This window comes from Scyliorhinus torazame, chromosome 18 (assembly GCF_047496885.1).
Source record: "Scyliorhinus torazame isolate Kashiwa2021f chromosome 18, sScyTor2.1, whole genome shotgun sequence".
Classification (NCBI taxonomy): Eukaryota; Metazoa; Chordata; class Chondrichthyes; order Carcharhiniformes; family Scyliorhinidae; genus Scyliorhinus; species Scyliorhinus torazame.
Window position 1 is genome coordinate 168,143,699 of NC_092724.1, and position 21,483 is coordinate 168,165,181.

Sequence of the window (21,483 nt, forward strand, 5' to 3'; positions counted from 1 at the left end):
ACACGGGGAGAATGTGCAGACTCCGCACAGACAGTGACCCAAGCGGGGATCCTAACCCGGGTCCCTGGAGCGGTGAGGCAGCAGTGCCAATCACTGTTGCACTGTGTCACCCTGGATGTGCCTATATTGGTCTGTAACTATGTTGTACTCTCCTATATCTGTATGTTCCTGCATGTTCTGTGCTCTCCTGTACATTATGGTGTCCTTCTATATCTTCCCTATAAAATGTCCTGTACTGCCACTTTATTAATCTGTAGCTGCTATGTATGTAACGTGTATGTAACGTGTATGTAACATGTATGTTTTGCAATCAGTTCAACCCCAAATCTGTCCTGAACTCTCCTCTATCTTTCCAATTTTTTTTTCTATCTGCCCTTTATTCCCCTTTAGCTGTTTAGTACCCCCCCCCCCCCCGTATTTGTTCTCTATCTCACCTGTCCTGTATTAATCATGGTTTGCCAGTAAAAGGCTGATTCCTTGTATTCTTATCCAAAAAAATCTGAATTATTTATCCAGGAAATTAAGTCAGAGGCCAGCAGTGAATGGCAGTGAAACAGCAGTTTTATTTGATTATATCACGTACCGTTCAAATGGAAGTTACAGAGAATTAAAAAGTGCCAGGCTGGACACATTGGGAAAGCCAGAGAGATATGGATTAACATTCATATCATCCGGAATTAACCCGAGCATCACCAAAATCAATACAAGTAGCTGGACAATGAGAAAGGGAATGGAGGAGTGGACAGGAGACGGTGATAGACACAGGAGGTGAGGGGACAGAGGGATGGAAGAAAGGGTAGGGGAGAGGAGGTAGGAAGGAGTGAGGACTAGCAAGGAAGGGGAGGAGGTGAACAGTAAATCAGTTAAATTGACAAGTGAAAAGCCTCAATTCATGATAACTTTAAAATTAATTACTTTTATTGATTATTTCCCGGTGTGATCATAAAGACCGACCTCATTGCTATCATTGTACTGAATATTGAAATAAGGTCCAGGGAACAAGAGTTAAATCAAACTCCAATATGCTTCAGATTAGATCGAGGCTTTGTGTGATATTAACAACCCATTACATTGTTCCTCTTTCCAAGTATAATTACATGTTCTTAAATTAAATTGTTATAAAGGTATGACCAACATGAGTTCATTTAATGAATGCAGGTCATTGACAGACCCAATTGTTTCCAGGTAGACCACTGGTTTTCAGTATGGAGGGGCCATGGTCAAGCATGTGGGACAGCAGCCAGAGTTGGAAAAAACGTTTTGGGAAGAAGGAGTGAGCACAGATGGGAAGGGAAGCTGGAGTGACAGCAAACTCTGTGCAAACGAAGAGGTAGAAGAACATTCCCCTGTTTAAACATTTCTTGACAAGTAGCAACCCAGATAACTGTATGACAGGGTTCTGGCTTACAGCTGACAATAGGGGCTCAATAAATTAGTACTAAACTGATTTTTAATACCACAGTTAGTGCAGCCTTCACTTTGGAACTAGTTACTGCCTTGGGCTTGCTGGGACGCACGCAGTTAAATCCAAATAGTTACTTGTGTCGTTCAATCATCAGTTCAGAGAGCATCTCCACATCACACCTTTGACACCTTGGCTTCAACAGATCAATGGCTCCAGATAAAGAGATAATGGAAGTTTTGTCTTGTGTTACTTAAGGTCATGAATAGATGAATTGTTAATGGTTTGAAGTGATATTCTAAACCAGTCCCATCAAAGCTGCAGGACAATGCACCCAGTGTTGTCCCTGCAAATCTCCATGAGTTGGATACACTGGCTTTAGTTCCCAGATGAAGTAATTTGGTCTTGTTTCTTACACCACCAGCCCTCTGTTAGCCATCAGTGCAGTCTGGCTCTCTCTCCGCTTGCGTCGCTTTCGACACTGTTTCACTTTCCAACACACGGCGCTGGAGATTACCAGGAGAAGCCCCGAAGTCAGCAGAACCAGCCCAAAGACCGAGATAATTGAGCCGTGCGAGTTGAAGCTGTAGGCCACAGCAGTGACCACCGTGCCAGCAATCAGGATGACCAGGCCAAAGGGCACAGTACAACGCGAGCAAGAGAGCTCAGCTCCACCTGTAGCTGCCGTCAGCTGGCCCTGGCTGCTCAGGGGCTGAGCAGATGGTGGCGCTGGGCAGTCCGAGCCCTTCTCTGGGACAATGGGAAGAACTGGGAGTGCTGGGACCTCCTTCACCCGTTCCTCTAACATCGTGCACTTCCCAGCACCACTCTCCTCTCCCCCTTTTATTTCCCAGATTAGTGTCTCTCACTCCTTCATCACATCCAGACAGCACATCCTGGGACCTGAATACGTGGAGAGAGAATGCATGGTCAGAGAGCAAATAGCAAATTCTGAATTAGAAGATAGGGAAGCAAAGCAGAATAGCAGCTGGGATATTCCAGGATAAACCGAGATTAATAAGAACAGAGCATTTAATAATCACAATTTACACAATTATATTCACATTGAAAAGCTACAACAGCAGCTACATTTTAACATGAGGATTATTCACAATTTATTTTAAAACTTTCATAAAACCGTGGCAGTAGGTTATTCGGCCCATCGAGCTTGTGCCAGCCGGTCATCCAATTCGTTTTATGTCCCTGCTCTTTCCCCATTGCCCTGCAAAGTGTTCCCGTTCAAGGAAAATGCAGACCCTTGCGAGAGCGCCTGGCTGTGGGGAGAGGTGTCTGCTCCCAGTGCTGCACCCTCGCAGTGGCCAGCAGGGCCAGCCCCACTCAGTCTGACACCCACCTTTCAATGCTGTTCCCGGGAGCTGCTCCCAGCTCCGCAGCTCCTCACCAGCCGGTCCGCACTGTCAGAGTGACACAGGAGCTGGGGGCCGGGGTCTGGTACATTCAGCAGGAAGGAGAGCAATTTCGGTTCGAGGACTGGAGGGGGGCAGAAGAGAGGCTGTGCGGGAGTCCTGTGCCTTGTTCTCTGGTGCTGAGTGTGTGCTCTGTGGCCCCCGGTGCCCTGTGTGTGTCCCAGCCCCTCCTGTACTCACAGTGACAGTGAAGCGATGCTTCCCGGAGGAGGCTGCCTCCACATCGCATTGCCTCTGCTAGGACTGACCTCAGTGCTGGCGTTCAGTCTTGGCAGCTCCAGCCTCCCCTTATCTGGCTGTTATTGTCACTGAATTAAAATATTAGACAAACAAAAAACATCCCAGCAACATCAAAGAGAAACATTTCAGCGAGTTTGTGAGTACATTTAATAGACTGTAATGTATCAGACTATTAATGACGATTTATCATTGATCTCTTTGCAAACACAGATTCCCCCATCTCCAGTTGTAAGGGTCCAGGGTCAGTTCTGGTGCTGCCTGTTAAAGGACTGCCTTCAAACATTCCTTTTTTCTGTTTTTCTTTCCATGAAATCAGTGTGTAAACATGCTTCAGCTGGGAGAAAGGAATGTATGTGTGTGTGAGAGAGAGAGGTCCACCTTTCACCCTCTTGCTCAAAGACTCACTGCTACACAGCACTCTATTGATAATAGAAGTCACTCTCACACAAACATAGTCCCACAACATTTTTCATTAAATTTCCCATTGCCACCTCTTTGGACCCAACATTTATTTCTTTACTTGTCTCAGCACCAACTCCTTTTGCCTCACACTGTCGTCCCCTTTCTCATTTAATCTTTCTATCTTTCACCTTCCCTTTGGTTTCTGACCTCCGCTCTACCTATTTGCTTCAAACCTGTTACACTCTGAGGTGTCATCAGTTCTGACAAAACGTTTTCAGCTTGCAAAACGCAGCTTGTGTTGCCCAGGCGCCGCCTGCCTGCCCTGCTGCTGGGGAGTGAAACGCCAGCGTTTTTATGTCGGTGTGGGGCTATAGCCCCATTCTGGGAGAATCCAGCCCAAGTTCTGTCTTCTCCAGACGCTGCCTACCCGCCAGAGAACATAGACCATACAGTGCAGAAGGAGGCCATTCGGCCCATCGAGTCTGCACCCACCCACTTAAGCCCTCACTTCCCCCCTATCCAGGTAACCCAATAAACCCTCCTAACCTTTTTGGACACTAAGGGCAATTTTGGACACTAAAGGCAGTTTATCATGGCCAATCCACCTAACCTGCACGTCTTTGGACTGTGGGAGGAAACCGGAGCACCCGGAGAAAACGCACGCAGACACGGGGAGAACGTGCAGACTCCGCACAGACAGTGACCCAGCGGGGAATCGAACCTGGGACCTCGGCGCCGTGATGCAGCAGTGCTAACCACTGTGCCACCGCGCTGCCCTCACAATCCCCTTTTCAACTCCAAGTCTAAAAACTCTGAGTCTGAGGAGTGTGACTGTGTGAGACCAGGTATGTGGTATTTCTAACATTGTGTTCCTGCTTCCTCATTCGCACTCAGGAGGCGATTTTCAGCCTCTCTCTCTCCGGTCGCGAGAAACTCGCCGCAGTCCTGGAGAGATCGAAAAACGGGATTCTGTCCGGGGTGATCGGGTTTTTGAATTCCTCCCCCCCCCCCCTCTCTGAGAATCGGATCCTGGGACCTCATTTTAATACATTAGCGTGTCATTAGCGATCACTCCAATCTCCCCGCCCTCACAGAATCGTGATGTCACGCCTGCATCATTTACACCAATCTGGCCAGGCCGGAGGCAGCTGAGGGGATCCTGCCGGGGAGCAGAGGTACGTACAGCCCGTCGAGGGGGAGTGGAGGGACATGCCCGGCAGTGCCAACCTGTGCCAGGTGCAGTGCCAGGGCAGGACCCCCGGGGGGGGGGGGGGATATATGTGTGGTGGCGGCCACCCAATTTTCTCAAGAAGCTCAAGATTCCATGAGAAATCCCACAGCCTCCGTTTTTCCCGCTGGGACTGAAACTCTGCAATATTTGCTAAGATTTCACCCTCGGTCTCACACAGTCACACACCTGGCCTTGGGAGTTGAAGCAGGAAAAGGTGAGCATGTGACAGGTGTCAGGCTGATAATACAAGTGGGAACCAGTCGGAATTTAGAAACTTCAGAGGGACGAGAAAAGACAGAGTATGGGAAGAAACTGGCAGCTAACAGAAACAGCAATGTAAAAGTCTTATTTAAGAATATAAATAGTATAACGCTGATAAGAGGTGTGTTATGGGTCTGGACCTGAACCCCAATTTCCCGGACTAGAACACAACTATTTGCATTTACTAAAACGGTGAGGAAATGTTCCTGCCCCAGAGGACTGACCAGTAAACAGCTTTTATATTCAAACAAACTTTAATTTGAACCACAGAACTAAGCACATTAGCGACAAAGAAATAACTTTACAGTTAACCATTACAGCAGCTTTACTTGTTTTCTGAAACCTGTCTCTACATTGCAATTAAGCAAACCCCTATATTTCAAATACTACTTATGTAAAAAGTTAACAATCAAGTTTTACTTGCTTATCTTGGAGTCCTTGGAGAGAGAAACCTTTTAAGATTGGACTGAAAACACTTCTGCCCAGCTTCGGGTACTGTAGGCAACTACCTTTTCAGACAGACCTGGCCTCTCTCATTAGCTATTTTGTTATACTCAAAGCACACAGCATTCTTTTGCCTCCTATTACAGGATGTACCTTGACTTGCTTAGCCAGGACCAAACACAATACCTCACTTTTAGTCACAACGCGAGCAGTAACACTATCTACATGAATTTTAACCCAAGCTTTAATAACATTACTGCAAAAATACAAACTATAAAATGACAATTTCTTATATTAATCACAGGGGAATAGAGTCAATTATGATACAAAAGGAGATTTCTACATGGAGACAGAGGGCATGGCTGAGGCAGTAAATGAGTACTTTGCATCTGTTTTTACTAAGGAAGAAGATGCTGCAAAAGCCATAGTGAATGGGAAGGTGGGTTAAAATCAAAGAAGAATTGGTAAGGTTGGCTGTACTTAAAGTTGATAAATCACCAGGACCAGGTATCATGAATTCAAGGATTCTGTGGTAAGTAAGAGTGGAAATTAATTGTTCAATCCTCCTTAGGTATGGGGGAGGTGCCAGAGTGCTGGAGAATTCCAAAAGTTACACCTTTTTTTTTTAGAACATACAGTGCAGAAGGAGGCCATTCGGCCCATCGAGTCAGCACCAACCAATTTTTAAGCCCTCACTTCCACCCTATCCCGTAACCCAATAACCCCATATAACCTTTTTTATGATCACGAAGGGCAATTTATCATGGCCAATCCACCGAACCTGCACCTCTTTTTGGACTGTGGGCTGAAACCGGAGCACCCGGAGGAAACCCACGCAGACTCGGGGAGAACGTGCAAACTCCGCACAGACAGTGACCCAGCAGGGAATTGAACCTGGGACCCTGGCGCAGTGAAACCAGAGTTCTATCCACTTGTGCTACCGTGCTGCCCATACAAAGGGCAGTCATGCAAAGGTGCTGATGATCAATCCAGTTAGTAAAGGTCAAGTAATTCAAACGTGGTGATGAGAAAGCTTTTAGAGATGATAATCTGGGACAATATTAGTGGTTGCTTGGGCAAGTGGGGTTCACTTTTTATATTCCTTTATGGGCTGTGAATATTGCTGGCATGTAACTCCTCCCTAATTACTCTGCATTGTTAGGAAGGAAATTCCAGAATTTTGACCCAGTGACGGGCCATAAAGGGAATAAAGAGTTAAAATAGATACAAGGTTGGCAGAAGGACAGAAAACCAAGAGTAGTAGTGAATGGTTTTTTTCCAGACTGGTGGAATGGGTAAGGTGGAGTTCGGCAGCATCACTTTATGTCTTGATTTTTATAAACGATTTACGAGGGCAAAACCTGTGGATGACATAAACCTAGGAAGTGTTGTAAACTGTGAGGAGAATAGTGATAGACTTCAAGATGACACAGGCAGGCTGATGGATATATGGCAGGTGAAGTGTAATGTAGAGAAGTGGGAAGTGATTTGTTTTGCTGGGCAGAAGGCGGAATGGCAATATAATAGACTTTAAAGTCCCGTGTTTGCTGAGACAGTGGGGAGTGATCCCCACAACGCAGCATTCATACAAAAATCCATCTCCCGTTGATTTATATCTCAAATGAATAAAATGGCCTGAGATGAAAGAAAAATAGACTCTGGGCGTCAGACATGTCTATTTCCCTGCCTCAGGAGTACACATTGAAAAATGGGCTAACGGTTATCTGCAGAACAGAGCTGGGTGTGTGACAGCAACGAGAAGAGGCAGTCACCCTCACAGAGGCAGGCAATTCGCTCTCTCTAAAGATTCTTCACTTTGGGATGAACCAACCTGTCTCCCTCAGATTGTGAATCTGCCAAAGTCTTTTTAAAAAATAAATTGAGAGTACCCAATTATTTTTTTTCCAATTAAGGGACAATTTAATGTGGCCAATCCACCTAACCTGTACGTCTTTTGGGTTGTGGGGATGGGACCCACGCAGACATGGGGAGAATGTGCAACCTCCACACGGACAGTGACCCAGGGCCGGGATGCAAACCCGGGTCCTCAGCGCCCAAGTCCCAGTGCTAACCACTGCGTCACCGTGCTGCCCGTGAATCTGCCAGTCAGTTCTACCAGAATCACCCAACTTAACTCAAGAAAATTGGTTACTTATAAAAAGTAAATTCATTTGGACATAACTCAGTGTGCAAAACAGCTGGTTCGTGATGCAGAGCGAGGCCAGCAGTTTGGGTTCGATTCCCGTACCGGCTGAGGTTATACATGAAGCCCCGCCGTCTCAACCTCACCCCTCGCCTGAGGTGTGGTGACCCTCAGGTTAAATCACCACCAGTCAGCTCACCCCCTCAAAGGGGAAAGCAGCCTCTGGTCATCTGGGATTATGGAGACTTTACATTTGGGATGGGAAAAGGAGTCCAAAGGGAAAGGATTTTTAAACAAACGTTGTTGCAACCAACTGAGGGTGTTGAGTAAAGAAGGAAGCCTGTTCAACAAAGAACAAAGAACAAAGAAATGTACAGCACAGGAACAGGCCCTTCGGCCCTCCAAGCCCGTGCCGACCATACTGCCCGACTAAACTACAATCTTCTACACTTCCTGGGTCCGTATCCTTCTATTCCCATCCTATTCATATATTTGTCAAGATGCCCCTTAAATGTCCCTATCGTCCCTGCCTCCACTACCTCCTCCGGTAGTGAGTTCCAGGCACCCACTACCCTCTGCGTAAAAAACTTGCCTCGTACATCTACTCTAAACTTTGCCCCTCTCACCTTAAACCTATGCCCCCTAGTAATTGACCCCTCTACCCTGGGGAAAAGCCTCTGACTATCCACTCTGTCTATGCCCCTCATAATTTTGTATACCTCTATCAGGTCGCCCCTCAACCTCCTTCGTTCCAGTGAGAACAAACCGAGTTTATTCAATCGCTCCTCATAGCTTATGCCCTCCATACCAGGCAACATTCTGGTAAATCTCTTCTGCACCCTCTCTAAAGCCTCCACATCCTTCTGGTAGTGTGGCGACCAGAATTGAACACTATACTCCAAGTGTGGCCTAACTAAGGTTCTATACAGCTGCAACATGACTTGCCAATTCTTATACTCAATGCCCCGGCCAATGAAGGCAAGCATGCCGTATGCCTTCTTGACTACCTTCTCCACCTGTGTAGCCCCTTTCAGTGATCTGTGGACCTGTACTCCTAGATCTCTTTGACTTTCAATACTCTTGAGGGTTCTACCATTCACTGTATATTCCCTACCTGCATTAGCCCTTCCAAAATGCATTACCTCACATTTGTCCAGGTTAAACTCCATCTGCCATCTCTCCGCCCAAGTCTCCAGACAATCTAAATCCTGCTGTATCCTCAGACAGTCCTCATCGCTATCCGCAATTCCACCAACCTTTGTGTCGTCTGCAAACTTACTAATCAGACCAGTTACATTTTCCTACAAATCATTTATATATACTACAAAGAGCAAAGGTCCCAGCACTGATCCCTGTGGAACACCACTGGTCACAGCCCTCCAATTAGAAAAGCATCCCTCCATTGCTACCCTCTGCCTTCTATGGCCTAGCCAGTTCTGTATCCACCTTGCCAGTTCACCCCTGATCCCGTGTGACTTCACCTTTTGTACTAGTCTACCATGAGGGACCTTGTCAAAGGCCTTACTGAAGTCCATATAGACAACATCTACTGCCCTACCTGCATCAATCATCTTAGTGACCTCCTCGAAAAACTCTATCAAGTTAGTGAGACACGACCTCCCCTTCACAAAACCGTGCTGCCTCTCACTAATACGTCCATTTGCTTCCAAATGGGAGTAGATCCTGTCTCGAAGAATTCTCTCCAGTAATTTCCCTACCACTGAAGTAAGGCTCACCGGCCTGTAGTTCCCGGGATTATCCCTGCCACCCTTCTTAAACAGAGGAACAACATTGGCTATTCTCCAGTCCTCCGGGACATCCCCTGAAGACAGCGAGGATCCAAAGATTTCTGTCAAGGCCTCAGCAATTTCCTCTCCAGCCTCCTTCAGTATTCTGGGGTAGATCCCATCCGGCCCTGGGGACTTATCTACCTTAATATTTTTTAAGACACCCAACACCTCGTCTTTTTGGATCACAATGTGACCCAGGCTATCTACACCCCCTTCTCCAGACTCAACATCTACCAATTCCTTCTCTTTGGTGAATACTGATGCAAAGTATTCATTTAGTACCTCGCCCATTTCCTCTGGCTCCACACATAGATTCCCTTGCCTATCCTTCAGTGGGCCAACCCTTTCCCTGGCTACCCTCTTGCTTTTTATGTAAGTGTAAAAAGCCTTGGGATTTTCCTTAACCCTATTTGCCAATGACTTTTCATGACCCCTTCTAGCCCTCCTGACTCCCTGCTTAAGTTCCTTCCTACTTTCCTTATATGCCACACAGGCTTCGTCTGTTCCCAGCCTTTTAGCCCTGACAAATGCCTCCTTTTTCTTTTTGACGAGGCCTACAATATCATTCGTCATCCAAGGTTCCCGAAAATTGCCGTATTTATCTTTCTTCCTCACAGGAACATGCCTGTCCTGTATTCCTATCAACTGACACTTGAAAGCCTCCCACATGTCAGATGTTGATTTGCCCTCAAACATCCGCCCCCAATCTATGTTCTTCAGTTCCCGCCTAATATTGTTATAATTAGCCTTCCCCCAATTTAGCACATTCATCCTCGGACCACTCTTATCCTTGTCCACCAGTACTTTAAAACTTACTGAATTGTGGTCACTGTTACCGAAATGCTCCCCTACTGAAACATCTACCACCTGGCCGGGCTCATTCCCCAATACCAGGTCCAGTACCGCCCCTTCCCTAGTTCGACTGTCTACATATTGTTTTAAGAAGCCCTCCTGGATGCTCCTTACAAACTCTGCCCCGTCTAAGCCCCTGGCACTAAGTGAGTCCCAGTCAATATTGGGGAAGTTGAAGTCTCCCATCACCACAACCCTGTTGTTTTTACTCTTTTCCAAAATCTGTCTACCTATCTGCTCCTCTATCTCCCGCTGGCTGTTGGGAGGCCTGTAGTATACCCCCAACATTGTGACTGCACCCTTCTTATTCCTGATCTCTACCCATATAGCCTCACTGCCCTCTGAGGTGTCCTCTCGCTGTATAGCTGTGATACTCTCCTGAACAAGTAGCGCAACTCCGCCTCCCCTTTTACATCCCCCTCTATCCCGCCTGAAACATCTAAATCCTGGAACGTTTAGCTGCCAATCCTGCCCTTCCCTCAACCAGGTCTCTGTAATGGCAACAACATCATAGTTCCAAGTAGTAATCCAAGCTCTAAGTTCATCTGCCTTACCCGTAATGCTCCTTGCATTAAAACATATGCACTTCAGGCCACCAGACTCGCTGTGTTCAGCAACTTCTCCCCGTCTGCTCTGCCTCAGAGCCACACTGTCCCTATTCCCTAGTTCTCCCTCAACGCTCTCACCTTCTGACCTATTGCTCCCGTGCCCACCCCCCTGTTCATTCCTCTTTATCCAGGATCATAACAAAATTGGGGTCTATCCCAGTCGTAACAATTGTATATTGATGCACAGATGCAGAATCATAATAACATCCATTTACAGATACTCACAGGTGCACAGACACACACTGCAGTATCGTAGACCACGCTCCCAAGGTTTGGTAAGATCTAATTGTATAACATTTTGTATACTGCAGACACAGCTTGAGCCTCAAGACACTTGCTAAGAGAATAAAGCCACAAGATTCCATGGGTTTTGAAGAAACAAAATTAAATTTACACGGTTATAAAAATAAAACAATTTACAATACCTATCTTATACGCTAACATTAGAAGTTGATGTGAAGTACAAGTGAATTAATACACAAACTATGGTTGAACACACCACACTTGACAATAAATAACAAGTGCGAGCATGACAGAACCCCCAGATTTCCCAGCAACCCACCCGGCGGGGGTCGGAGAATTCCGCCCATTGTTACACAAACACACATTGTTTCACACATTCACACACACACTGTTACACACACACACACACATGTTGTTTCACACACACACACACATTGTTTCACACACACACATACACACATTGTTTCACACACACGTTAGGCGGGAACTGAAGAACATAGATTGGGGGCGGATGTTTGAGGGCAAATCAACATCTGACATGTGGGAGGCTTTCAAGTGTCAGTTGAAAGGAATACAGGACAGGCATGTTCCTGTGAGGAAGAAAGATAAATACGGCAATTTTCGGGAACCTTGGATGACGAGTGATATTGTAGGCCTCGTCAAAAAGAAAAAGGAGGCATTTGTCAGGGCTAAAAGGCTGGGAACAGACGAAGCCTGTGTGGCATATAAGGAAAGTAGGAAGGAACTTAAGCAAGGAGTCAGGAGGGCTAGAAGGGGTCATGAAAAGTCATTGGCAAATAGGGTTAAGGAAAATCCCAAGGCTTTTTACACGTACATAAAAAGCAAGAGGGTAGCCAGGGAAAGGGTTGGCCCACTGAAGGATAGGCAAGGGAATCTATGTGTGGAGCCAGAGGAAATGGGTGAGGTACTAAATGAATACTTTGCATCAGTATTCACCAAAGAGAAGGAATTGGTAGATGTTGAGTCTGGAGAAGGGTGTGTAGATAGCCTGGGTCACATTGAGATCCAAAAAGACGAGGTGTTGGGTGTCTTAAAAAATATTAAGGTAGATAAGTCCCCAGGGCCTGATGGGATCTACCCCAGAATACTGAAGGAGGCTGGAGAGGAAATTGCTGAGGCCTTGACAGAAATCTTTGGATCCTCGCTGTCTTCAGGGGATGTCCCGGAGGACTGGAGAATAGCCAATGTTGTTCCTCTGTTTAAGAAGGGTAGCAAGGATAATCCCGGGAACTACAGGCCGGTGAGCCTTACTTCAGTGGTAGGGAAATTACTGGAGAGAATTCTTCGAGACAGGATCTACTCCCGTTTGGAAGCAAATGGACGTATTAGTGAGAGGCAGCACGGTTTTGTGAAGGGGAGGTCGTGTCTCACTAACTTGATAGAGTTTTTCGAGGAGGTCACTAAGATGATTGATGCAGGTAGGGCAGTAGATGTTGTCTATATGGACTTCAGTAAGGCCTTTGACAAGGTCCCTCATGGTAGACTAGTACAAAAGGCGAAGTCACACGGGATCAGGGGTGAACTGGCAAGGTGAATACAGAACTGGCTAGGCCATAGAAGGCAGAGGGTAGCAATGGAGGGATGCTTTTCTAATTGGAGGGCTGTGACCAGTGGTGTTCCACAGGGATCAGTGCTGGGACCTTTGCTCTTTGTAGTATATATAAATGATTTGGAGGAAAATGTAACTGGTCTGATTAGTAAGTTTGCAGACGACACAAAGGTTGGAGGAATTGCGGATAGTGATGAGGACTGTCTGAGGATACAGCAGGATTTAGATTGTCTGGAGACTTGGGCGGAGAGATGGCAGATGGAGTTTAATCCGGACAAATGTGAGGTAATGCATTTTGGAAGGGCTAATGCAGGTAGGGAATATACAGTGAATGGTAGAACCCTCAAGAGTATTGAAAGTCAAAGAGATCTAGGAGTACAGGTCCACAGGTCATTGAAAGGGGCAACACAGGTGGAGAAGGTAGTCAAGAAGGCAAATGGCATGCTTGCCTTCATTGGCCGGGGCATTGAGTATAAGAATTGGCAAGTCATGTTGCAGCTGTATAGAACCTTAGTTAGGCCACACTTGGAGTATAGTGTTCAATTCTGGTCGCCACACTACCAGAAGGATGTGGAGGCTTTAGAGAGGGTGCAGAAGAGATTTACCAGAATGTTGCCTGGTATGGAGGGCATAAGCTATGAGGAGCGATTGAATAAACTTGGTTTGTTCTCACTGGAACGAAGGAGGTTGAGGGGCGACCTGATAGAGGTATACAAAATTATGAGGGGCATAGACAGAGTGGATAGTCAGAGGCTTTTCCCCAGGGTAGAGGGGTCAATTACTAGGGGGCATAGGTTTAAGGTGAGAGGGGCAAGGTTTAGAGTAGATGTACGAGGCAAGTTTTTTACGCAGAGGGTAGTGGGTGCCTGGAACTCACTACCGGAGGAGGTAGTGGAAGCAGGGACGATAGGGACATTTAAGGGGCATCTTGACAAATATATGAATAGGATGGGAATAGAATCATAGAATCATAGAATTTACAGTGCAGAAGGAGGCCATTCGGCCCATCGAGTCTGCACCGGCTCTTGGAAAGAGCACCCTACCCAAGGTCAACACCGCCACCCTATCCCATATAACCCAGTAACCCCACCCAACACTAAGGGCAATTTTGGACACTAAGGGCAATTTATCATGGCCAATCCACCTAACCTGCACATCTTTGGACTGTGGGAGGAAACCGGAGCACCCGGAGGAAACCCACGCACACACGGGGAGGATGTGCAGACTCCGCACAGACAGTGACCCAAGCTGGAATCGAACCTGGGACCCTGGAGCTGTGAAGCAATTGTGCTATCCACAAGGCTACCGTGCTGCCCCACGGAATAGAAGGATACGGACCCAGGAAGTGTAGACGATTGTAGTTTAGTCGGGCAGCATGGTCGGCACGGGCTTGGAGGGCCGAAGGGCCTGTTCCTGTGCTGTACATTTCTTTGTTCTTTGTTCTTTGTTTGTGTGTGTGTGTGAAACAATGTATGTGTGCGTGTGAAACAATGTATGTGTGTGTGTGAAACATTGATACACACACTGTTACACACACACAGTCACATTGTTTCACACACACACACAGTCTCACCCACACAATCACATTGTCAGGCAATCACATATATGCACCTAGTTACACAAATGAAGTAAGAAAGATGATTCAGAAACATAAATGAATCACTCGGCACAATGAATTAACATATAAAAATGTATCAAATTACTTTTTACATTTAAACTACAATTCCCTATGTATACAATGGTCTAAATAGTATCTGTGAGGCGTGCCAGGGTACCAGTCAAATTCAGCTTGTAGCACCGAACACTGCACTCAGGACTGTGACTTCTCAGATCAGTTTTCTTCTGACGCTCCACTGGTGATAGACAGACAGCTCCATTTTGTCGGTGCTCTCCTGTTTAATTCATCAAGATGCTGATTCACAGCAGAGTTTAAATCAAGCACAGCGAGAAAAACACAATACTTCAAGGGACAGAAAATGACCATGCTGACCAATAAATGACTTCCTTTTGATAGATTAACCCCACCTCTCTATTTTCTCCCCATTATTTGTTCTTTCTTCAGAGGCAGGTCTGATGGTTTATTTTCTGATGTTCACCTCGGGGAACAGTTTGCTTGGACCAGTTTTGTAAATCCTGTACATGATCTTGAAAACCTCAATTACTCACTTCAAAGACTCCTCGTATCCAAACAAAACAAACCCAGCTTCCTTAACCTTTCCTCTGAGCTCAGATTGCTAAATTAATTATATTCCCTGTAAATTCCCAACATGTTAGATAGACGGGGAAAGGAAATTGGACCCTCCATTGCTTTGAAACTTCAATTAATCAGGGGATACAGACTGCCCAACACCAGCAGAGCTGTCACAGCATACACGGAGATAGTGCTGTCGTTCACAGCTAATTCACCAGAATTCATGCCAGCGCCTATGTTCTGATCACTCCCTGCAGTTCAGAATATAAAAACGGGGACAGCACGGTGGAGCAGTGGGTTAGCACTGCTGCCTCACTGTCCGTGTGGAGTTTGCATATTCTCCCCGCATCTGCGTGGGTCTCACCCCCACAACCCAAAGATGTGCAGGGTAGGTGGATTGAACACGCTAAATTGCCCCTTAATTGGAAAAAATGAATTGGATGCTCTAAATTTCAACAAAAAAAAAGAATATAAAAACGGACATAACTGGACTGGCTTTGAAATGGGTGTAGAAAAACACTTCCAATGCTTTTCACAGAAATAAATTGCAACACTGGACTGTTATTGGGAGGGAAGTCAACTGTATATTCTGAAAATTTCCAACCTAAATCTGAGACTGGTTAATTGATAACTGACAGGTGTGTGTGATTCTGCCCATTCGGCATGCTTGTGTGATCAGACCAGATTACAGAGACATGGAGAATAAGAGCAGGAGGCCATTCGGTCCGTCGAGCCTGCTCTGCCATTCATTATGATCATGGCTAATCATCCAACACAATAGCCTCATCCCGCTTCCCCCCTATCCTGTGATCCCATTCTCCCCACGTGCGATATCTAACTGCTTCTTGCAAACATACACAGCCGGATTCTCCGTTCCTGAGACGGGGCAGGATTCGTGGAGTTTCCGGGCCCGCACCCGGACCGATTCTGCTGCTGTTGAGGGTCTCGCACCAGCACCACGTGGAACACAATCCATTCCAATGGGAAAGGGGGCCGGATTCGTCAGATTCGCAGTTGACACTCAGGAGGCTGACAAGCTGCAGCTGCAAATCCACACTGCACTCCCCACACACTCCATACCAGCCAACAAGATGGCAGCGAGGGGAGCAGTGCCCAGACTCACCGATGCCAAGCTGGAGACCCTCCTGGACGTGGTTGAGGAGAGGTGAACCACCCTGCACCCCGGCCCGGGAAGGAGGCTGCCAGCCACCGCCGTTCGCCGTGCCTGGGCGCAGGTGGCAAAGGCCGTCAGCGTCACCAGCAACAGCGTCCGAACCGGCCTGCAGTGCAGGAAGAAACTGCACAACCTCCTCAGGGTGGCCAGGGTGAGTGGGCAGCACCGTGTCCCTGGTATTAACCCCCGTCCCACACACTTGTAACCCCCATCCCACCCATCCGATCCATGACAGAACCCCCACCCAGCACTACATACCGCCACCCATAGTGGCCGCCATGACCGGGTGCCCTGGTCACTGAGGCCAGCAGCTCCCCACCCTCTGGACTGCATGTGTCGCACTGTCCAACACTGTCGTTTTCTGTTCCCCACCCACAGCCCCAGAGACCCAGAACCGCCGGGCGGGAGAAAACGAGTGGGACCGCCCAACCTGCGGCCCCTTCACCGCAGCAGGGCAGCGGGACCCCCAAACCTGCGTCCCCTTCACCGCAGCAGGGCAGCGGGACCCCCAAACCTGCGGCCCCTTCACCGCAGCAGGGCAGCGGGACCCCCAAACCTGCGGCCCCTTCACCGCAGCAGGGCAGCGGGACCCCCAAACCTGCGGCCCCTTCACCGCAGCAGGGCAGCGGGACCCCCAAACCTGCGGCCCCTTCACCGCAGCAGGGCAGCGGGACCCCCAAACCTGCGGCCCCTTCACCGCAGCAGGGCAGCGGGACCCCCAAACCTGCGGCCCCTTCACCGCAGCAGGGCAGCGGGACCCCCAAACCTGCGGCCCCTTCACCGCAGCAGGGCAGCGGGACCCCCAAACCTGCGGCCCCTTCACCGCAGCAGGGCAGCGGGACCCCCAAACCTGCGGCCCCTTCACCGCAGCAGGGCAGCGGGACCCCCAAACCTGCGGCCCCTTCACCGCAGCAGGGCAGCGGGACCCCCAAACCTGCGGCCCCTTCACCGCAGCAGGGCAGCGGGACCCCCAAACCTGCGGCCCCTTCACCGCAGCAGGGCAGCGGGACCCCCAAACCTGCGGCCCCTTCACCGCAGCAGGGCAGCGGGACCCCCAAACCTGCGGCCCCTTCACCGCAGCAGGGCAGCGGGACCTGGACTTGGTCAGCAGCGCAGAGGAAAAGGTGGAGGTCGGCCGTGGGCGAGGAAGTGAGTCCCCGCTGAGTCCGGTTCCCCATGACACATGTGCCAACCCCACACCCAACACCATGCCCACCCCCACCCTCACCCCCACCCTTGTTAGACGTTTAGTTGCTGTAACATGAAGAGTCAAAGGTTCTGCTGCTTTTCCACAAAACACCTTTAATTCTTTCAACACACTTTGCACAAAACCTTTAACATCACATCACCTGACAGAGACCACCTGAAGCCCCTTTACATATCAGTGTCAATTAATGGATGCTTAACATTAAATGAGACAACTGATTGCAATGTCTCTTAACCCATTACTTAACAACCCTCACCCCACACCCACCTTCACCCTCACCCCCACCTTCACCCTCACCCTCACCCCCACCCCCACCCCACCTTCATCTTCACCCTCACCCCCACCCTCACCCCCACCCTCACCATCACCCCCACCCCCACACCCACCTTCACCTTCACCCTCACCCCCAGCCCACACCCGCCCCCACCCTCACCCCCACCCCCACCTTCACCCTCACCCTCACCCCCACCCCCACCTTCATCTTCACCCTCACCCCCACCTTCACCCTCACCCTCACCACCACCCCCACCTTCACCCCCACCCCCACCTTCACCCCCACCCCCACCCTCACCCTCACCATCACCCCCACCCTCACCCCACCCCCACCTTCACCCTCACACCCACCTTCACCCCCACCCTCACCCCCACCCTCACCCCACCCTCACCATCACCCCCACCCCCACCCTCACCCCCACACCCACCTTCACCTTCACCCTCACCCCCACCCCCACCCTCACTCCCACCTTCACCCTCACCCCCACCCCCACCCTCACCCCCACCCTCACCCCCACCCCCACCCTCACCCCCACCCTCACCCCCACCCCCACCTTCACCCTCACCCCCACCCCCACCCCCACCTTCACCCCCACCCCCACTCCCACCCTCACCATCAACCCCACGCTCACCCCCACCCTCACCATCACCCCCACCCCCACCTTCACCCTCACCATTACCCCCACCCTCACCCCCACCCCCACCCTCACCATCACCCCCACCCCCACCCTCACCATCACCCCCACCCCAACCCTCACCATCACCCCCACGCTCACCCCCACCCCCACCCTCACCTTCACCCCCACCCTCACAATCACCCCACCCCCACCCCCACCCTCACTATTACCCCACTCACCCCCACCCCCACCCTCACCATCACCCCCACGCTCACCCCCACCCTCACCATCACCCCCACCCCCACCCTCACCATCACCCCCACCCTCACCCCCACCATTACCCTCACCATCACCCCCACCCCCACCCCCACCCCCACCCCCAACCCCCCGTCCCTCCCCACACCGCAGCGAGCCCAGCCAGTGTCTGGCCAGCAGCGCACGGTCCCCCCTCTCCATGTCCTCCCCCCTCTCCATGTCCTCCCCCCTCTCTCCCCCTCAGCAGTCACCATGTCAGTTTCACGATTTGTAAAAGCACAAGTGAACGTCGCCGTCGGGAACTCGGCCCACCGGAGGCCCCGGAGAAAACCGGGTCAGGCCCGCGAATGATATGCCAATGGCGTTTACTGTACGTGCGTTCTGGACACATTGACGTTGTTGGCGAGGCAACGGAAAATAGCGATTTGGCCAGAAAACGGTGCCCGCCACAATTTCAGCCTCAGAACCGATTCTCTGTCCAATCCCGTTTCCCGTTCTGCCGTCGGCCAACAGAGAACCCCACCCACAATGCTTTGGCCTTAACTACTTCCTGCGGTAGTGAATTCCACAGGCCGTCCACTCTCTGGGTGAAGGAATTTCTCCTCCTCTCTGTCCGAAACGGTCTCCCCCGTATCCTCGGACTGTGCCCCCTGGTTCTGGACACCCCCACCATGGGCAACATCCTTCCTGCAGCTACCCTGTCCAGTCCGGTTTTATAGGTTTCTATGAGATCCTCTATGAGATCCTCTGCCCCCCTCCCATTCTTCTGAACCCCAGCGAATACAACCCTAACCAACTTAATCTCTCCTCGTACGTCAGTCCCGCCACCCCAGGAATCAGCACGGTAAACCTTTGCTGTTCTCACTCGATAGCAACAACATCCTTGCCCAGATACGGAGACCAAAACTGCCCACACTATCCGTTGAATGGCCTCACCAGGGCCCTGTATGGAGGCGGCACGGCAGCACGGTGGTTAGCACTGTTGCTTCATAACTCCAGAGTCCCGGGTTCGATTCCCGGCTTGGGTCACTGTCTGTGCGGAGTTTGCACGTTCTCCCCGCGTCTGCGGGGGTTTCCTCCGGGTGCTCCGGTTTCTTCCCACAAGTCCCGAAAGACGTGCTTGTTAGTTGAATTGGACATTCTGAATTCTCCCTCCCTGCTGCACCTGATGTTGAAGGGCTAGAGGTGGATTTGGGCGCCGTGGAAGCAGAGTGCGTTTGCCAAGGTGAGAAAGCGATTGTACAGTGGGGGTGACGGGGCACAGTGGGGGTGACGGGGGCACAGTGGGGGTGACGGGGCACAGTGGGGGTGACGGGGGCACAGTGGGGGTGACGGGGGCACAGTGGGGGTGACGGGGTCAGTGAGGGAGACGGGGCACAGTGGGGGTGACGGGGCAGTGGGGGTGATGGGGGCACAGTGGGGGTGATGGGGCACAGTGGGGGTGATGGGGGCACAGTGGGGGTGACAGGGGCAGGGTGGGGGTGGCGGGGGCAGGGTGGGGGTGGCGGGGGCAGGGTCAGGGTGGTAGGGGCAGGGTGGGGGTGATGGGGGCACAGTGGGGGTGACGTAGGCACAGTGGGGGTGACGGAGGCACAGTGGGGGTGGCGGGGGCAAAGTGGTGGTGACGTAGGTACAGTGGGGTGGCGGGGACACAGTGGGGGTGAAGGGGCACAGTGGGGGTGAAGGGGGCACAGTGAGGGTGACGGGGGCACGGTGGGGGTGGCGGGGCAGGGTGGGGGTGGGAATGACGAGGGTACAGTGGGGGTGATGGGGGCATAGTGGGGGTGACAGAGGCACAGTAGGGGTGACGGGGGCACAGTGGGGGTGAAGGGGGCACAGTGGGGGTGACGGGGACACAGTGGGGGTGAAGGGGGCACAGTGGGGGTGATGGGGGCACAATGGGGGTGACGGGGGCACAGTGGGGGTGACGGGGCACAGTGGGGGTGATGGGGGCAGGGTGGGGTGACGGGGGCAGGGTGGGGGTGACAGGAGCAGGGTGAGGGTGACGGGGCACAGTGGGTATGACGGAGCACAGTGGGGGTAACGGGGGCAGGGTGGGGGTGACGGGGCAGGGTGGGGGTGACGGGGCTCGGGGGTGTAACGGAGCACAGTGGGGGTAACGGGGCAGAGTGTGGGTGGGTGGGAATGATGGGGGTATAGTGGGGGTGACGGGGCACAGGGGGTGTAACGGAGCACAGTGGGGTTAACGGGGGCAGGGTGGGGGTGGGTGGCATTGATGGGGGCACAGTGGGTGTGATGGGGGCAAGGTGGGGGTGGGAGTGACGAGGGTACAGTGGGGGTGATGGGGGACAGAGGCAGTGACGGGGCACAGTGGGGGTGACGGGGCACAGTGGGGGTGACGGGGGCACAGTGGGGGTGATGGGGACACAGTGGGGGTGGCGGGAGCACAGTGGGGGTAACGGGGGCACAGTGGGGGTGACAGGGGCACAGTGGGGGTGACAGGGGCACAGTGGGGGTGATGGGGCACAGTGGGGGTGATGGGGGCATAGTGGTGGTGACGGGGGCATAGTGGGGGTGATGGGGGCACAGTGGGGGTGGCGGGGGCACAGTGGGGGTGACGTGGCACAGTGGGGGTGGCAGGGGCACAGTGGGGGTGTCGGGGCACAGTGGGGGTAGCGGGGCACAGTGGGGATCACAGGGGCACAGTGGGGGTGATGGGGACACAGTGGGGGTGGCAGGAGCACAGTGGGGGTGACGGGGACACAGTGGGGGTGAGGGGGGCACAGTGGGGGTGATGGGGGCACAGTGGGGGTGACGGGGGCACAGTGGGTATGACGGGGCAGTGGGGGTGACGGGGGCACAGTGGGGGTGACGGGGGCACAGTGGGGGTGACGGGGGCACAGTGGAGGTGACGGGGCACAGTGGGGATGACGGGGCACAGTGGGGGTGACGGGGGCAGTGGGGGGTGACGGGGCAGAGTGGGGGTGATGGGGGCACAGTGGGGGTGATGGGGGCACAGTGGGGGTGATGGTGGCACAGTGGGGGTGACGGGGGCACAATGGGTATGACGGGGCAGTGGGGGGTGACGGGGGCACAGTGGGGGTGACGGGGGCACAGTGGGGGTGACGGGGGCACAGTGGGGGTGACGGGGGCACAGTGGGGGTGACGGGGCAGTGGGGGTGACGGGGGCAC

The 21,483-nt window shown here is 51.5% G+C and overlaps 1 protein-coding gene across 3 annotated transcripts; it reads right to left on the minus strand.

Annotated features, from left to right (window-relative positions):
- Nucleotides 1–543: 543 nt before the first annotated feature.
- On the minus strand, nt 544–3,321 carry tmem100a (transmembrane protein 100a). 3 transcript variants are annotated; one of them, XM_072483881.1, is made up of 2 exons: nt 3,078–3,321; nt 544–2,305 (listed from the first exon to the last, which is right to left on the minus strand). In XM_072483881.1, the coding sequence occupies exon 2, from the start codon at nt 2,208–2,210 to the stop codon at nt 1,815–1,817; it is 396 nt and encodes a 131-aa protein (XP_072339982.1). In that variant the 5' UTR covers nt 2,211–2,305; nt 3,078–3,321; the 3' UTR covers nt 544–1,814. The 3 variants fall into 3 exon arrangements, with proteins under 3 accessions (XP_072339982.1, XP_072339981.1, XP_072339980.1); XM_072483880.1 differs by having other exon boundaries at nt 3,010–3,321; XM_072483879.1 differs by lacking the exon at nt 3,078–3,321 and adding an exon at nt 2,757–2,996.
- Between the last annotated feature and the right edge of the window lie 18,162 nt (nt 3,322–21,483).

Excerpts from the sequence above, each read along its gene's own strand:
- tmem100a (XM_072483881.1), bottom strand. The coding sequence starts at position 2,210 with ATGTTAGAGGAACGGGTGAAGGAGGTCCCAGCACTCCCAGTTCTTCCC.